This window comes from Aquarana catesbeiana, linkage group LG09, assembly GCF_042186555.1.
Source record: "Aquarana catesbeiana isolate 2022-GZ linkage group LG09, ASM4218655v1, whole genome shotgun sequence".
Classification (NCBI taxonomy): Eukaryota; Metazoa; Chordata; class Amphibia; order Anura; family Ranidae; genus Aquarana; species Aquarana catesbeiana.
Window position 1 is genome coordinate 108,711,513 of NC_133332.1, and position 15,329 is coordinate 108,726,841.

The 15,329-nt window shown below is 38.8% G+C and overlaps 1 protein-coding gene across 1 annotated transcript; it reads left to right on the forward strand.

Annotated features, from left to right (window-relative positions):
• Nucleotides 1-2,401: 2,401 nt before the first annotated feature.
• Nucleotides 2,402-7,084, forward strand: AGTR2 (angiotensin II receptor type 2). The gene is made up of 2 exons (XM_073599136.1): nucleotides 2,402-2,497; nucleotides 4,125-7,084. Exon 2 carries the CDS (start codon nucleotides 4,238-4,240, stop codon nucleotides 5,249-5,251), a length of 1,014 nt encoding a protein of 337 aa, XP_073455237.1. The 5' UTR covers nucleotides 2,402-2,497; nucleotides 4,125-4,237; the 3' UTR covers nucleotides 5,252-7,084.
• The last annotated feature ends 8,245 nt before the right edge of the window (nucleotides 7,085-15,329 follow it).

The window sequence follows — 15,329 nt, forward strand, 5'->3', positions numbered from 1 at the left end:
ATAAACTGGGATGGGAGAAGGACTTCTTTTGAGATGCTCTTTTGTTACATTGTCGTCTTTCAATGATTCTTACAGAAAATCTATGAACAATTGCGGGTAATCAGAAGATCTCTTCACTCAGGGAAGATGGAAGTAGATTTGATAGAGAATTCGTTGATAAAGAGTCACTCTGAATAACTTCTTCATCTGGATAACTTTAAAAGGAACGATCCATATCTCTATATGTGTAATTGCAGCTTCATCGCTACCTCTTTACCACTACTTCCCACCGGCATGGTACTTCCAAATTAAGCTAAAGGAGAGCCAGTCTGCATAACTCCTCCCGCTTGCCTGATTGAAATCCCGGGGCAATGCTGAACTCAAAGTCAAAGGCCATTACTGCCCATCTTACTGATTTGTGCACCAACAACCCTCAGTCTCTGGCAGTACCTTTCCCTTGGGCTTTCACTCACGTGATCAATAGTCCATGTGCCACTCATAACGATCAATCGCCCAGTTTCCTTCCGCTTTGTGCTACTTTATCTGCAATGATTCTCAGTTTCTCTAACTCTTTGTGGCCCGCTCCCCTCCCCGCAGGGGCGGCCTACGACATCCACAACTACACTCTGTAAGATATCGTATGTTCGATATCGTCTGTTCCTCCATGAGGATCGGATCTCCACCCTTCTCGCTGAGGTGAAGCTCCGTTGGCTCCCCGGAGGGGAAACCCTCCAACTTCCCCTCCGGGAACCAGGTTGGCTCTCTCGCTCCTCAGAGCAGGACTGGACTCGAACTCCCGCGGGCACCATGTGACCCCGTTTTTATATGAGAGTCTCGGGATTACCAAGCAAATTAATGATTGACCGAGACCAACACAAACTACCTGTCGCTCAAATATGGAAATTAACCAAACAGGCCTGCTGTATTAGCATCAGCCTGTCTAAATTTACCTGTCATAGAAAGCGAACAAGAAAGGTCACCTACCTAAAAGTAGGTGCCTGTCTATACACTAGACTGACTGTATATATATATATATATATATATATATATATATATATATATATATATCAAATACACTGCCACTAACTGAATAACCTGCCTCCTTAATCTAAATTAAGCTATCTCTCCGTCCACACCAACAACACAGGGCTGCTGAGTAGGCAGCCTTATATAGTGTGGGGCATGGACTTAGTCCCCCTGAGCCATGATTGGCCAAAGGCACCCTGCCTTTGGCCAATTATGGCTCTCTTAGCAGAGGGCGCTGGGATTGGCCAAAGCGTGCAGGTCAGGTGCATGCTTTGGCCAATCATCATACAGCAATGCACTGTGATCTCGCAGTGCATTATGGGGTATTCCACAGCGCTCAAATTTGCTGCAAACACCCCATAATGTTCGTTCTTCGGCGAATGGGCAAACACCCGATGCTCGAGTCAAACTTTTGTTCGAAACAAACATCGAGCTCATCCCTAACTGTGACATAATACACTGACATATTTTTCAAAATAAAATATACCTCTTCTCTTCCTCTAACAAAGTGACCAAGTACAAATACTTACATAATGTGCAGCCATTCTGTACAATATTTCTGGCTGCTGTGGTTGAAATAACATACTACAACTGTATAATTCATCTCTCCCTCTTACAATGCTGTCCAGGGCCCAATCAAACTGCCTACATACTATGCAGCCACAGTGCTATATGTTTGTCTGTTGTCTCTGCAACATGGTACTGTAATTTTTTAAATTTGGCATAACAACTACCCTATCTCTGGAATTTATGCTACCATTGCTGACCTTCTTCTTAAATGCCACTTTCCATGTTGTCTTGCTGACCCATGTATGTAGATCAGATTCTGACTTCGCTGACTTCATGCTTGTTACAGATCTGAATGATGTAGAAACTTTTGAAGGACTCTACGATGCCCCACACTGTGCTGTTGTAATTTAGATACAAGTTTATTCCAATGCAAAATTAATTGAAAAAAGTAATAAATCCAGTGCATCTCAGGGGAAAATCATGCTTCCTTCATCAGGGCTTAAAAGATATGGAATAATGTATAGCAGTAGACTTGTTAGGGGATGTTTCGTTAGTATTATGACTACATTTGGATAGGCAGCAGCTGGTTTTGTCAGCTTTGGTTGGAATTTAACTGCACTTTGGAATAGAATAGTGTAACAAAGAAATCTATTTTACAAGTTAAATACAGTATATAACACCAACAATGTATAACTTCTACATTCTAAATATACATGATAACAGGGACTGAAGTAATGCTTCCTACATCTCTTGTCTGAGGATTTACTATGAGTTAAATGCACAAGACAGAATGAAATAGCAGAAGTTTCTGCCAGAAAGATGTGTGCCAAAATTCTCCACTCCAATCCCACAGTCATGTATGCTGACATCTCCCTAAGGAATAAACAGAGGCTATAAGAAAGAAAGCAGACCTTTCAAGCTATTACTGTAGTACAAGGAAAGGAAAAAGCATTTTGGACTCCGGAGGACATATTTCATTGTGGTAAGCAGCTTTAAATTTGTATGAAAAAATCTTTGTACCACATATTCATTTCTTAATGCATTTCTTAGATTCAACCCTCCTTTGTATCTTATGCAAATTATATGACTTATGTCAGGCTATAATATAACAATTATAAGCTTTGTAGGTAGCGTTAATGTAGGCTCTAATGTAAGATGATTTCTGATTGATTGTTATAGGTAACTGCTCATTAATCTTAACATAAAGTATTTCCAAGGTATTAATAAAAAATAGAATTGAATAATTGTTTTCATAGTTTTCTTTTCTAAGCTATGTATTTTTTATGAGAAAATCAAGCCTAATTTATTTGAATATTTTTTTGTGCCCAAAAGAAGTATACTTACTATAAAAAACAATTCATTATGTGAGAATATGGCATTCACATTATGTGACATATAGAATGTCAGTTTATAATTACAAAGGCTTAGTTGGTTGGTTTTTAAATTTCAGCTAAATTTAACCACTTCAGCCTCGGAAGATTTGGCTGCTCAATGACCAGGCAATTTTTTTGCGATACAACACTGCGTCGCTTTAACTGACAATTGCGCGGTCGTGCGACATTGTACCCAAACAATAGAGCTTTCTTTTGGTGGTATTTGATCATCTCTGCGGTTTTTATTTTTTGCGCTATAAACAAAAAAAGAGTGACAATTTTGAAAAAAACACAATATTTTGTACTTTTTGCTACAATAAATACCCCCAATTTTTTTTGAAAAGGCAAATTTTTTCCTCAATTTAGGCTGACATGTATTCTTCTACATATTTTTGGTAATAAAAATCGCAATAAGAGTATATTGTTTGGTTTGCGCAAAAGTTATAGCGTCTAAAAATAGGGGAAAGATTTATGGCATTATTATTATTATTTTTTTGTTACTAGTAATGGTGGTGATCAGCGATTTTTATCGGGACTGCATCATTATGGCAGACAGATCGGACACTTTTGACGCGCCCCCTAGTGGTCAAAGGGCGAGGCCCGACATATAGCTACGACAGTTTGCCCAGAGGAACCAACCTGCCGCAGTATAACTGTGATGGCTGGTCAGTATGGGGTTAATTTAATTTTAATTAACAACAGTCTAGGTTTATTTATTAAAGGAGATGCAAAATGCAGTGGCACAGATTATAGTATAATAACCCATAATTTTTAAGCAGATGACAAATAATATCACTGAGAGACTTTTTCTGTGGTACAGTACGCATAACACCAAATATAGAAAATCAAATACCATGGTTCCTAACAATTAATATATTGACAACACATCCCTATTTTACACATTAGATATACTATCATGTGATACAGGCTATATTTCCTTTCTGTCTGAATATCTTGTTACAAGACTTCAAGCCCTAAATAATGTTTGAAAAAGCATTTTGATGCATAATTAAAATAAATGTATTAAGCTAATTTCTCTATGTTATCTGCTGTTAGGAACCTTTAGTTCCCATGACCTCCTGCCTGTAAGCAGTCTCTGATATACACCAAATGTAATTGTAGGAATAATAATATTCACCTTCTCCTTATTCTTCTTAATATTCTATAAATGTATGTTATGCTTACATGTATACATAGAGTATAGTATGTATATTCATATTAAACTTTATTTTACAGATAAGTAATGAGCTGTTGCAGGCCAAAAGCTGAATATCTTCTGCCATCCACAAAGGAAAATATTCTATGAGAATTTATCTATTTTGGTCATCATCAGTGAAAAATTAAAGATTATGTCTGAAAACCTAACCAGCAACTTAACTTCTACATCATCATGTATCAATAATACTATTGCTGGCTATCAAATGGATTTGCTTCCAGTATTTTACTCCTTCATTTGTATTTTTGGTTTCATAGGTAATAGTATAGTCATTGCAGTCCTGTGTCTCCAGAAGAATTTGAAAACCGTGGCTAACATCTATATGGTAAATCTTGCCACAGCTGACCTACTATTCCTCATAACACTGCCTTTCTGGGCCACATATTATGCATTTGGTTTAAAATGGATGTTTGGCACAGTGATGTGCAAAGTTTCAAGTTCCCTTTTAACTTTGAATTTATTTGCAAGCATCTTCTTCATCACTTGTATGAGCATAGACCGCTATATGGCAATTGTATATCCGCTACGTTCACAAAAGAGAACATTAACCCAGGCCGCCATTGTGGCAATATGTGTTTGGGCTTTGGCCATCATGGCCACTCTTCCTACATTCCATTTTCGGAACACATACTACCTTGAGTACCTTGATGTTCACGCATGCATAATGGACTTTCCAAAAAACAATTATATAAGCTGGTGCGTGGCCATGTCCTTGACAAAGATTACTTTTGGGTTCTGTATGCCAGTAACAGTCATCATCACCTGTTACTTAAAGATTGGATTGCATTTCAAAAACTCTAAAGGACCTATACTCAACAAACAAAGCAGAGACCGGGTCCTCAAAATTGTCACAGCAATTGTTGTCTGTTTCTTAGTTTGTTGGCTGCCATTCTATACATTGACTTTCCTTGATGTCCTAACAAGAATGGAGGTTATTAAGGACTGCAGGACAGAGGCACTTGTTGAAGCAGCTTTGCCAATAAGTATTTGCCTTGCCTTTTCAAACAGTTGTATTAATCCTTTGTTGTACTGCTTTGTTGGGAACCAGTTTCGAGAGAATTTTAGACATGTGATGAGCAGTATCAAACTTTTACGAAGCACAAACAGCCAACACAGCTCTTCCAGAAAGGGAAGTGACTTAAGATAGATGGAATCAAATGGACCAATGGGCAATCCACCAGTATGACCAAACTGGATAATATATTATGATGTGTCAGTAGACTTTAATCATACTGTGAAATCCTGGTGTGTAAATAGATACATTGGGGGTTATTTACTAAAGGAAAATCCACTTTGCACTGCAAGTGCACTTGGAAGTAAAGTCGCTGTAGATCTGAGGGGGACATGCAAGGAAAATAAAAAACAGCATTTTAGCTTGCACATGATTGGATGATAAAATCAACAGAGGTTCCACTCATTTCAGATCTACCCCTTAGATTTAGGGTGACTGCACTTGCAAGTGCACTTGCAGTGCAAAGTGGATTTGCCTATTGTAAATAACCCCCATTGTGCTGACCATATTGGTATTATTCATGAATTAATGAATGAAATGAGCACAAGCATGCAAAAAAAAAACAAAAACCTCATGAGTTTGGGTGCAGTGAAATCAGAGTCATTTCAGTACAGAATAGGAGCCTGTACGACTGTAAGACTGAAGGTAAGAGAGGAGTTCTGCCTTAATCCAGTTTGCATTTAACACAGAAAAAGAGTCACCTTAGATTCTTTCAAACCAAAAAGCTAGCAGCTTTTGTGGATGTTTTAGAACAGCAGATACCAAAACAGTCCTTACATTATCCAGGTGGTTTGATATATATAAAGATGTTATTCAGCCAGGAATATAACGGGGACGGGGGTATGTAAATTAGTTAATTATCAGCAGAGAAAAAACACAATTGTCGATTTCTCTGTCAATCTCTGCATGGTAGAATGACCAGATGATCATTTTCATCAGGGAAACAAATCATATACATGGACTTTGGGCCTAGATAATTGGGGACAGTTGATATGGTTAGTTATAAGCTTGCTAATGATTTTATATGCTTAAAATTAACCAACCTAAGAACCTGTAAGCCATCTCTAAAACCTGTGTAAATCATATGCTAACACAATAGGTTGATAACTCTATTGTATTGTCATTGTAAGAAAAACTTAAAAAAACCTAATAACTCAGCTCATTGTGTTGAGTTCAGTTCACTTCTCAAATGTCTGTTCTGATAAGTTCTGAAAACATTTCCACATATATTTGGATTTCTGTTCATTAATATTAACATTAAAGTATATCATATGTGAACAGTATCTTCCAGTTATGATCCTGTTCCCTCTCAAAAGTAAGCCCTCTATTTGCTGTAGGTGCTCATCTTTAATCTGTTCATTCTCTTTACAAATGTAAGACTATTTGTGGATTGATGTGCCTACAGGGAGCTTTGCACAAGACAAATCTCTGATTAGGTTCTTCCAACCCATAAATGATGATAGGGGCAAATTGAAAATCTTTTAGTAGTTAGCACAGATTATGTGACTTTGCTGAATATTTTTAACATAAGCTATTATGACTATATTTTAATACAGTTTTATATGCATGAAAAAATCATGTATGTGGCTTATTATTTCCTTCCAGCGCTCTGGCCCAATTTATTCATATTGTGTACTATTTATGTTTCTGTATGTTGACTGTCTTTGTGGAAGATGACTGTCATAATGGTATTATTTTTCTTTTCATGACATTTACATTTGTAGCCAGTATTGATCCCTCTTCCTTGTGACTGTGAGCAGACTCTACCTTTCAGCAAGTAATGCTAGAAAGTTGAGAATCAGTTGAGTTAACCGCTTATTGTATAAGCAATAAGCATGCATGTAAGTTTCCAAAGTATAACACCCCTTAGGGGAAAAAGTTCCAAATAGAAAATATATGTGAATTTTAGTAAAGCTCCAATTTTTTTTTTTTTCTTTAATTAAAGTTTTACTGGTTTACAAGAAAATACACTTAAAAATATTCACTATTAGATTGGAAGACAAAACCAGAGAAAATTCCCAGCTCAACTCAACAACCAGTCTGCTTACCAACTGAATTAACCTGTCCAACAGTATGCGTTAAAAACAGGGTTTTAGTTTAGCACACATTTGCAAACACATTCGTAAGCTGCAAGGTCTCTTCACAACACCCTGTATTACTTTCAGTCCTAACCCATCTAAATTTATGAGAGTCTCCACAATAGGAACACATGCATTCTAACAGATAGATAAGGGGCAGGTCTGCCTGGAGGTATCCCAATCTTCCTTAAAAGGCACAGGGGCACACTGGACACTCAGCACATAGTACATTGGCAGCAAAGGTGCCCAATGTGTTTCCTGACCAAATTTACACCAGTAACAAAGAGATGGCCTCTGGCCCCCCACCTATACCTGGCATTCATAGCACTGAGCACATGGAAGGGCAAACGCGAGAAAGACAAAACCAGAGAAAATTCCCAGCTCAACTCACCAACCAGTCTGCTTACCAACCGAATTATAATATAGAGAGTGCAGCGCTGGACATATAAAGTGAATGGTGAAATTTGATAAACCAGTTATTAAAATAGTGAAAAAAGTTATTCAAAATCAATATATCAAACTAGTGACCTATATATATGTAAAATATTTTTTAGAACGTGGACATATAAATTAAAATAAGTGAGAAAGAAATTCCTGTAAATAAAATAAAAGTCCAAAACAGTGTATTTGATGCGATGTAGATTTCAGGGATACATCTTCAATATTCAATGTTGCCCACCACCGAATAGATGAATAAAAGGCTTACCAGAAAGCCTGTGACCGCCCTTATTCAGGGGGGTCAAAACAGGCTTAGCAGATATGGGGGAACCACCATAAGAATACTCCACGGAACACCGATAGAACAATGCGTCAGGATTCCTTGCCAGATAGCGAACCAGCCGACAACCACTGTGGATGCTCTCCCAAATCCTGTCCTCTCATGGGGCAAACTTGAAATTACCACGGATCCGGTGCAAAAAGATGTGATTTATAATGCCAAAAAAGAAACAAAGAAAAATGCTCCGCTGGTGCAGATAACTTTTGATTTATTGGCAAATTGCGGTATATAGCATTAAAAACCAAGAAAACGAAGTAAAAACGAGCAAGGATAAAAAACGACACTACCGCCGTTTATTTTAAAATCGCGCATGCGGTAGTGTCATTTACAAGCACTCAACAAACTGATGGCCCAACATAGAGGGGCAAAAATTGAAGGTCAGAACTTAGCAGTCTTCTTACACCATAAGGAAAAGAGCAATTTTTACAGGACAGTGATGTGTACATCTTGAACAGAAAGAATAAATATTGTAAAAGAAGAATAGGAAAAGAAAACATATATGGCTAAGTGGTTAGCATTTCCACATAGCACTAGGGCCATGGGTTTGACTCCCAAACACAACACTACTTGTCTGTAGGTTGCATGTTCTCCCTGTGCCTGCGTGGGTTTCCACTGGGTACTCTGGTTTCCTCCCACACTCCAAAGACATGCTGGTGGGTTAATTGGATCCTGTCTCGAATAAATGTTATCCACCCCCCCTCCCTCCCCTATAGGAGGTTAAGGTTTTTTTTTATATATAACTGTGCCTATTGAAATAATGTTTTGTATATAAATGTTGTTCATAATATAAAATCAAATAAAGTTTAAATAAAAAAAAAATTGGATCTTGTCTAAATTGACCCTAGTGTGTGTATGTATGAATGTGAGTTTGAAACCTTAGATTGTAAGTTCATTGAGGGCAGAGCCTGATGTGAATGTATATAATATTGACGGCACTATATACAGTATCTCACAAAAGTGAGTACACCCCTCACATTTTTGTACATATTTTATGATATCTTTTAATCTGACAACACTGAAGAAATGACACTTTGCTACAATGTAAAGTAGTGAGTGTACAGCTTGTATAACAGTGTAAATTTGCTGTCCCCTCAAAATAACTCAACACACAGCCATTAATGTCTAAACCGCTGGCAACAAAAGTGAGTACACCCCTAAGTGAAAATGTCCAAATTGGGCCCAATTAGCCATTTTCCTTCCCTGGTGTCATGTGACTCATTAGTGTTACAAGGTCTCACTTGTGAATGGGGAGCAGGTGTGGTAAATTTGGTGTTATCGCTCTCACTCTCTCATACTGGTCACTGGAAGTTCAACGTGGCACCTCATGGCAAAGAATTCTCTGAGGATCTGAAAAAAATGACTGCAGCACGGTGGCTGATACTGTAAGTACCTGTGATAATAATAAATACTATATTTAAAACTGGAGCAACCATCCTTATGGGGGGGGGGGGGCTTTGACACCACCTGCCAGTGCCACCCATATACTGTATGTTGTTGTCTCTCCATACCTCTTTTCTACACATTTGTCCCCCATTTTGGTCTGATGTATATACCTCTATGAAAATGAACTGTTTATCTATCAAAAAGTATTTTACAGTGCTAAACCTTTCACGCAACTTTTAAATTGTTGCATTTGTGAATTTCAAAAGCCAGTATAATTGAATAATGATGGTAAAAAAAGGACTTAATCAAGCTGTTTTGTGCAATTATTCTCCATGTAATGGAGGTGTGGCAGGGGTGTGTCTTTTGCCTATATACTTTTTGCTAATAGGTGTCCCTTTTTCCCCATCTCAGAAAGTCAGGAGGTATGTTGAAAACATTTGTTACATGTTCCAATTTATAAAGCATGGCCAAAACGTTTTTTAAACTACTTTTTACCTTTTCGATGTTTCTGAGAAGAAGGCCCCATGGCAGATTACAAACATTTCTGAACAATCTCACAGTGTTCTGTGAGATCCCCATTAAAACAGAACTAAAGGGATAAATTCTCACCTTTCTAACAGTCTTTTGCCGGTGCGGCAACTTCTCCTTTGTGTTGTTTTTCGGTCGTCTTCATTGGACGACTCAGGATGAGGTCAATCCTGCATATGCGCAGGAGCTATTTATTCAGGCACACAGGGATCGGGCTGGCTGCTATAAGCTGGTCCACACACATGCAGCTCAGTTTACAGTTCAGAGAACACTGTGGGTAGGCGGGTAGGTGTAGTTTATTGTAGAAGAGGCATTGCATCTCTCTCCTGCAACAAAAAACTAGCCTGCTCACAATATGTAACAGCGGAACTTTACTTCCACCTTAACATCCAGGAGGCCAGGTTTTAAATCTTTAAAAGGCTAATGTAAGAGTCCAGGGCTTACTACGCATGCACCAATGGCACGTTGCCACAAGAGGAAATCCGTGCCAATTGAGCATGCGCCAAGGACGCCTCAGTGTGCTAATTCGCACCTGTACAGAAGACTTGATGGAAAAAGGCAGGAAAATGCCCAGGCCGTGACTTCAACCTGATGTAAAAAGGCGGCAAAATGCCCAGGAGGCGCACAGGAAGTGACCTCAAACTTCCCTATATAAGCCCAGCCCAGACACTGCCAAATTGCTGGATTATCTTCAATCCCCCCTTGTTCCTGTGGTAGTGTGTAATCTGTCTGAACTTGTTGTGACCTGGAAACCTATTTGACTACTCTTGATTGCTGCTTGCCATTGACCTCGGATTTGTACCTTAACCATTCTACTTCTTTGCCCCTTTTGTACTCAGCTGCCAGATTGGAACTGACCCTGGCTTTGATCTCGACTATTCTTCTTCTGATTAACCCTTTTATACTTCGTTGCCCAACTGAACTTGACCTTGGCTCGAATCTCGGACTAAGGCTTACATGGTGCTCCACACCCCTGGCACCCGTGCCACTCGGTGTCCACCAAGTCTCTGTCTCCATCTCCAGAGGCTTCAAGGACCCAAGGTGCACGGGAGGCCTCCCCACTACTTCAGTCTCACATCAGGTACATGACTCCCGTGACAGCTAAGTTCACCTTTTGTTTCTAAATTCCAGCTTCCCTATGTACCAATATAGCAATAAATTATATCTTTTGCAAAAAAGAATACGCCTTTTTTTTTCCTAGACCAGGCCTTACCTAAGCCTTCAATTTGTTGTATAAGAAACTTCTCCATTACTTCCTGCATGGCCTTTAGGTTGAGAAAACCGTTCATACAAAGGAAGGAGTTCACTAGTTGTATTCATTAACACACACCCTGCATCTGCCCTTCTCTTTCAGGGGATCACTTTCTCCCACCTTTGCAGGTTCATGCTATTCCAATGCAACCAGCAATCACTGTTCTTAGTAAACATACAGTCATCAATTTTTTCTACCTTACCTTCTTCTTGCATAGTTTGTTCATTTTGCAGAGTGTGCAGGAGCTGAGCAATCAGTCTATGCACAGCAGAGCTGTAGTATTGAAAACAGGAGAGGTGTGTCCCTGAAAGTTTGTGAAGCTCACCTTACACTAGAAAATCTGATTGTACAATCTCATTTAGATTTACCATCAACTATGTAGTGCAAGGGCCTACCTGATTGGATACAGAGTGATTGGCTAGATGGTGTATTCCTATTGGTAAATCTAAAGGAGATTGTACAGAGAATGTACAATTAGATTGTATAGTATATGGCCACATTTATACATCTACAAATTAACTAATAATGCTTTTGATCATTAATTGTTAATGGTACCCCAAATGCAGAAGCAAACACACATTTTGCCACGTGGAAAAAATGAGTGACCAACATTGCAAAATGTGCAATAAAAAACATGCAAACTGCAACATGCCAAAATGTCCCATGAGCTACTTTGCCACGTGTAGGGCACTCCATTGAAATCAATAAGATGCCCTATGTGTGTTGCGGTAAAAAAATTGCCAAAAAATGTCCGCTCTCACTATGCTAGGGGTGAATGGGGCCTGAAACTGAAATTGGTCTGTTTAGGCAAGAGCAATGATGCTCCATTCACATCTGTGTGTTTCCAAATGGACGGCAAACTGCACAGAAAACACATGCTTTGCTGCACATTTTGGAAATGTGCTGTAAATGTGCATTGCACAAATATAAAAATTAGGGAACTCTATCATCGTTTATATGTTACAAATTATATAACAGAATATGTAAAATGGAAATCATTCAAAATGAATGGCAGATTCCAAAAGATAGTAGGACAAACCCCAAAACATTCTTCAAATATATTAATAGCAAAAAGGTCAGGTCTGAGCATGTAGGCCCTTTACAAAATAAAGCTATAGAGTGGGTGACTGGAGACAAATAGAAGGCATTATTAAATACATTCTTCAGTTCTGTGTATACAAAGGGGCATGGGGGAACTCATGTCCACAATGGGGATGGTATTGACACAGCCCCAAATAATCCACAATGGCTCAAAAGCGATATGGTCCTGAAATATTTAGGCAGAATAAAGGTAAATAGAGCTCCTGGACTGGATGGCATATGCCCACGGATCCTAAAAGAATTGAGCTCTGTCATCTCAAAGCCATTGTTTCTAATTTTTAGGGGCTCTTTAATGACTGGAATAGTGCCATTTGATTGGCATAAGGCCAATTTGGTGCCTATATTTAAAAAGGTATCAAAGTGTTTACCAAGTAACTATAGACCTGTTAGTTTAACTTCTATAGTCGGAAAGATACTGGAGAGTTTAATAAAAGACCACATAGATGAGTTCTTTCTGGAAAAAAAAAATTTTAAGCAACAGACAGCATGGATTCATGAAAGACAGAAGTTGTCAAATAAACCGGATTTATTTTTATGAGATGCTAATTAAAACCTTGGACAGAGGGGTGGCTTTGGACGTAGTATACTTGGACTTTGCAAAAGCTTTTGACACAGTTCCCCACACACAGCTAATGTGTAAAGTCTACAGGCCTGGAAAAATCAGTTTGTACATAGATAGAAACTGGCTAAAAGATCATATTCGGAGAGTAGTGGTTAATGGTTCATACTCTAAATGGTCTAGGGTTGTTAGGGGTGTACCCAAGGTTCAATGTTGGGACCTTTTCTTTTTAATATATGTATAAATGATATAGGGTTTGGGATTAAAAGTACCATTTCAGTCTTTGCAGATGAAACCAAGCTATGCAGTGGAATAACGTCCTTACATGATGTCTCAAACTTACAAGCCGACTTCCATGCACTGTTTAACCACTTAAGGACCCGAAGGATTTGCCCCCTTAATGACCAGGCCATTTTTTGCCATACGGCACTGCGTCGCTTTAACAGACAATTGCACGGTCGTGCATCATTGTACCCAATTAAAATTTATGTCCTTTTTTTCCCACAAATAGAGCTTTCTTTTGGTGGTATTTGATCACCTCTGCAGTTTTTATTTTTTGCGCTATAAACAAAACAGTGCGACAATGTTGAAAGAAAAAACAATATTTTTTACTTTTTGCTATAATAAATTTCCCAAAAACAAAAATTCTTCATCAGTTTAGGCCAATATGTATTCTTCTACATATTTTTGGTAAAAAAAAAAAAATCGCAATAAGAGTATATTGATTGGTTTGCACAAAAGTTATAGCGTCTACAAAATAGGGGATAGATTTCTGGCATTTTTATTATTTATTTATTATTTCACTAGGATCAGCAGATCTCTCTCTACCCCCCCTGTCAGAACGGGAATCTGTCTGTTTACATTGACAGATCCCCGTTCTGGCTCTCTGAGGAGTGATCGCGGGTGGCCAGAGGACATCGCGGCCACCGGCCATGCGCATCTGCTCCAGCATCGCGCTGCGCCCCCTATCGTGCTTAAAGCACCCGACGTACACCTACGGCAATTCGCACAGCCATGCCAACCTGCCGCAGTATAATGATGGCAGGGGGTCGGCAATTGGTTCATTGGGCAACTATGTGGCGAATGGGGCTTAATGTTGATAAATGTAAAATTTTGCAGTTTTGGGGGCTAAGAATATGTATGCATCATACATACTAGGGTGAGTACAACTGGGGAATCAATGGAGGTAAAGGATCTGGGTGTTTTGGTAGATCATAAGCTTAATAATAGCATGCAATGCCAAGCTGCGGTTTCCAAAGTGAGCAAAGTCCTTTCTTGTATTAGGAGAGGTATGGACTCCAGAGAGAGAGATATAATTTTACCCCTCTACAAATCATCATTAAGACCTCATCTGGAATATGCAGTTCCATTTTGGGCAACAGTTCACTAAAAGGATACCAGGGAACTGGAGAAAGTGAAGAGAAGAGCAACCAAACTGATAAGAGGCATGGAGGAGCTCAGCTATGGAGGAAAGATTTGAGGAACTGAATTTATTCTCTCATGAGAAGAGGGGGGATATGATCAACATGTATCAATACTGTAACATGGGGGACCATTAGCCCTAGTGATAGATGAATTTTCTTTTTCTTTTTTTTTTTTTTTTTAACAGAAAAGTTTTTATTTGTCTCCAGAAGGAGAAAGTTTAAGCATACAAACCTATGAACATATAACAGAGTGCTGCTACATAGTAGATATACATAGTCATAGTGGACAATTTCAAATCATAAGATTTCAATCATCATATTATGTCAATGCGTATGATTCATAGTACATATAAGTAATTGCGTCAGGAAAAACGAAACCTCAATATTTATATAGGACTGCAGTAATATCCTCTACCCAATGAGTCAGATTATGCTATTATCTATTTGCCAGTGTATCTGAGTGTTGAGTTACAAAGGATCAAGAAATTGGAGGGGGGGAGGAGGGACGGAGAGAACGGAGGGGGGGGAGGGAGAGAAAAAGAAAAAAAAAAAGGGGGGGGACCCGGGGGAGGGGAGAGAGGGGGAGGAAGAGGACACATCAGACGCTGGTTCACCACAGGTCTTGTCAGTCATGTCAATCTTACTGTTTTGACCATGCTCCCCAAATCTTGGAGAATTTCTTAGGGCATATGTGGTTAAGATATGTAAGTTTGTAAAGTGGTAATGTAGAGTTTACTAAGGCTTTCCATTGGGAGACCGTGGGAGGGTCAGGTTGCTTCCATTTAATTAGTATAGTTTTCCTAGCATAGAATGAGGCGTAGAATACAAACAATCTTTTGTGTGTATTAGAAATAAGGTTGTCACATACTCTGAGAAGTAAAATATTCGGGTTCATTTGTATATGTAAATTGCCCACCGAGTTGATTACATCTACCACTTCCAACCAAAACTGCTGTATAACAGGGCAGGACCAGACAACATGTATAAAAGGTACCTAGTTCCCCCTTGCACTTCGGGCATCTATCTGACTGTGTCGGATATATTCTGGATAATCTCTGTGGCGTATAGTATGCTCTATGAAGGAATTTGAGCTGAATATATCTATCCCTT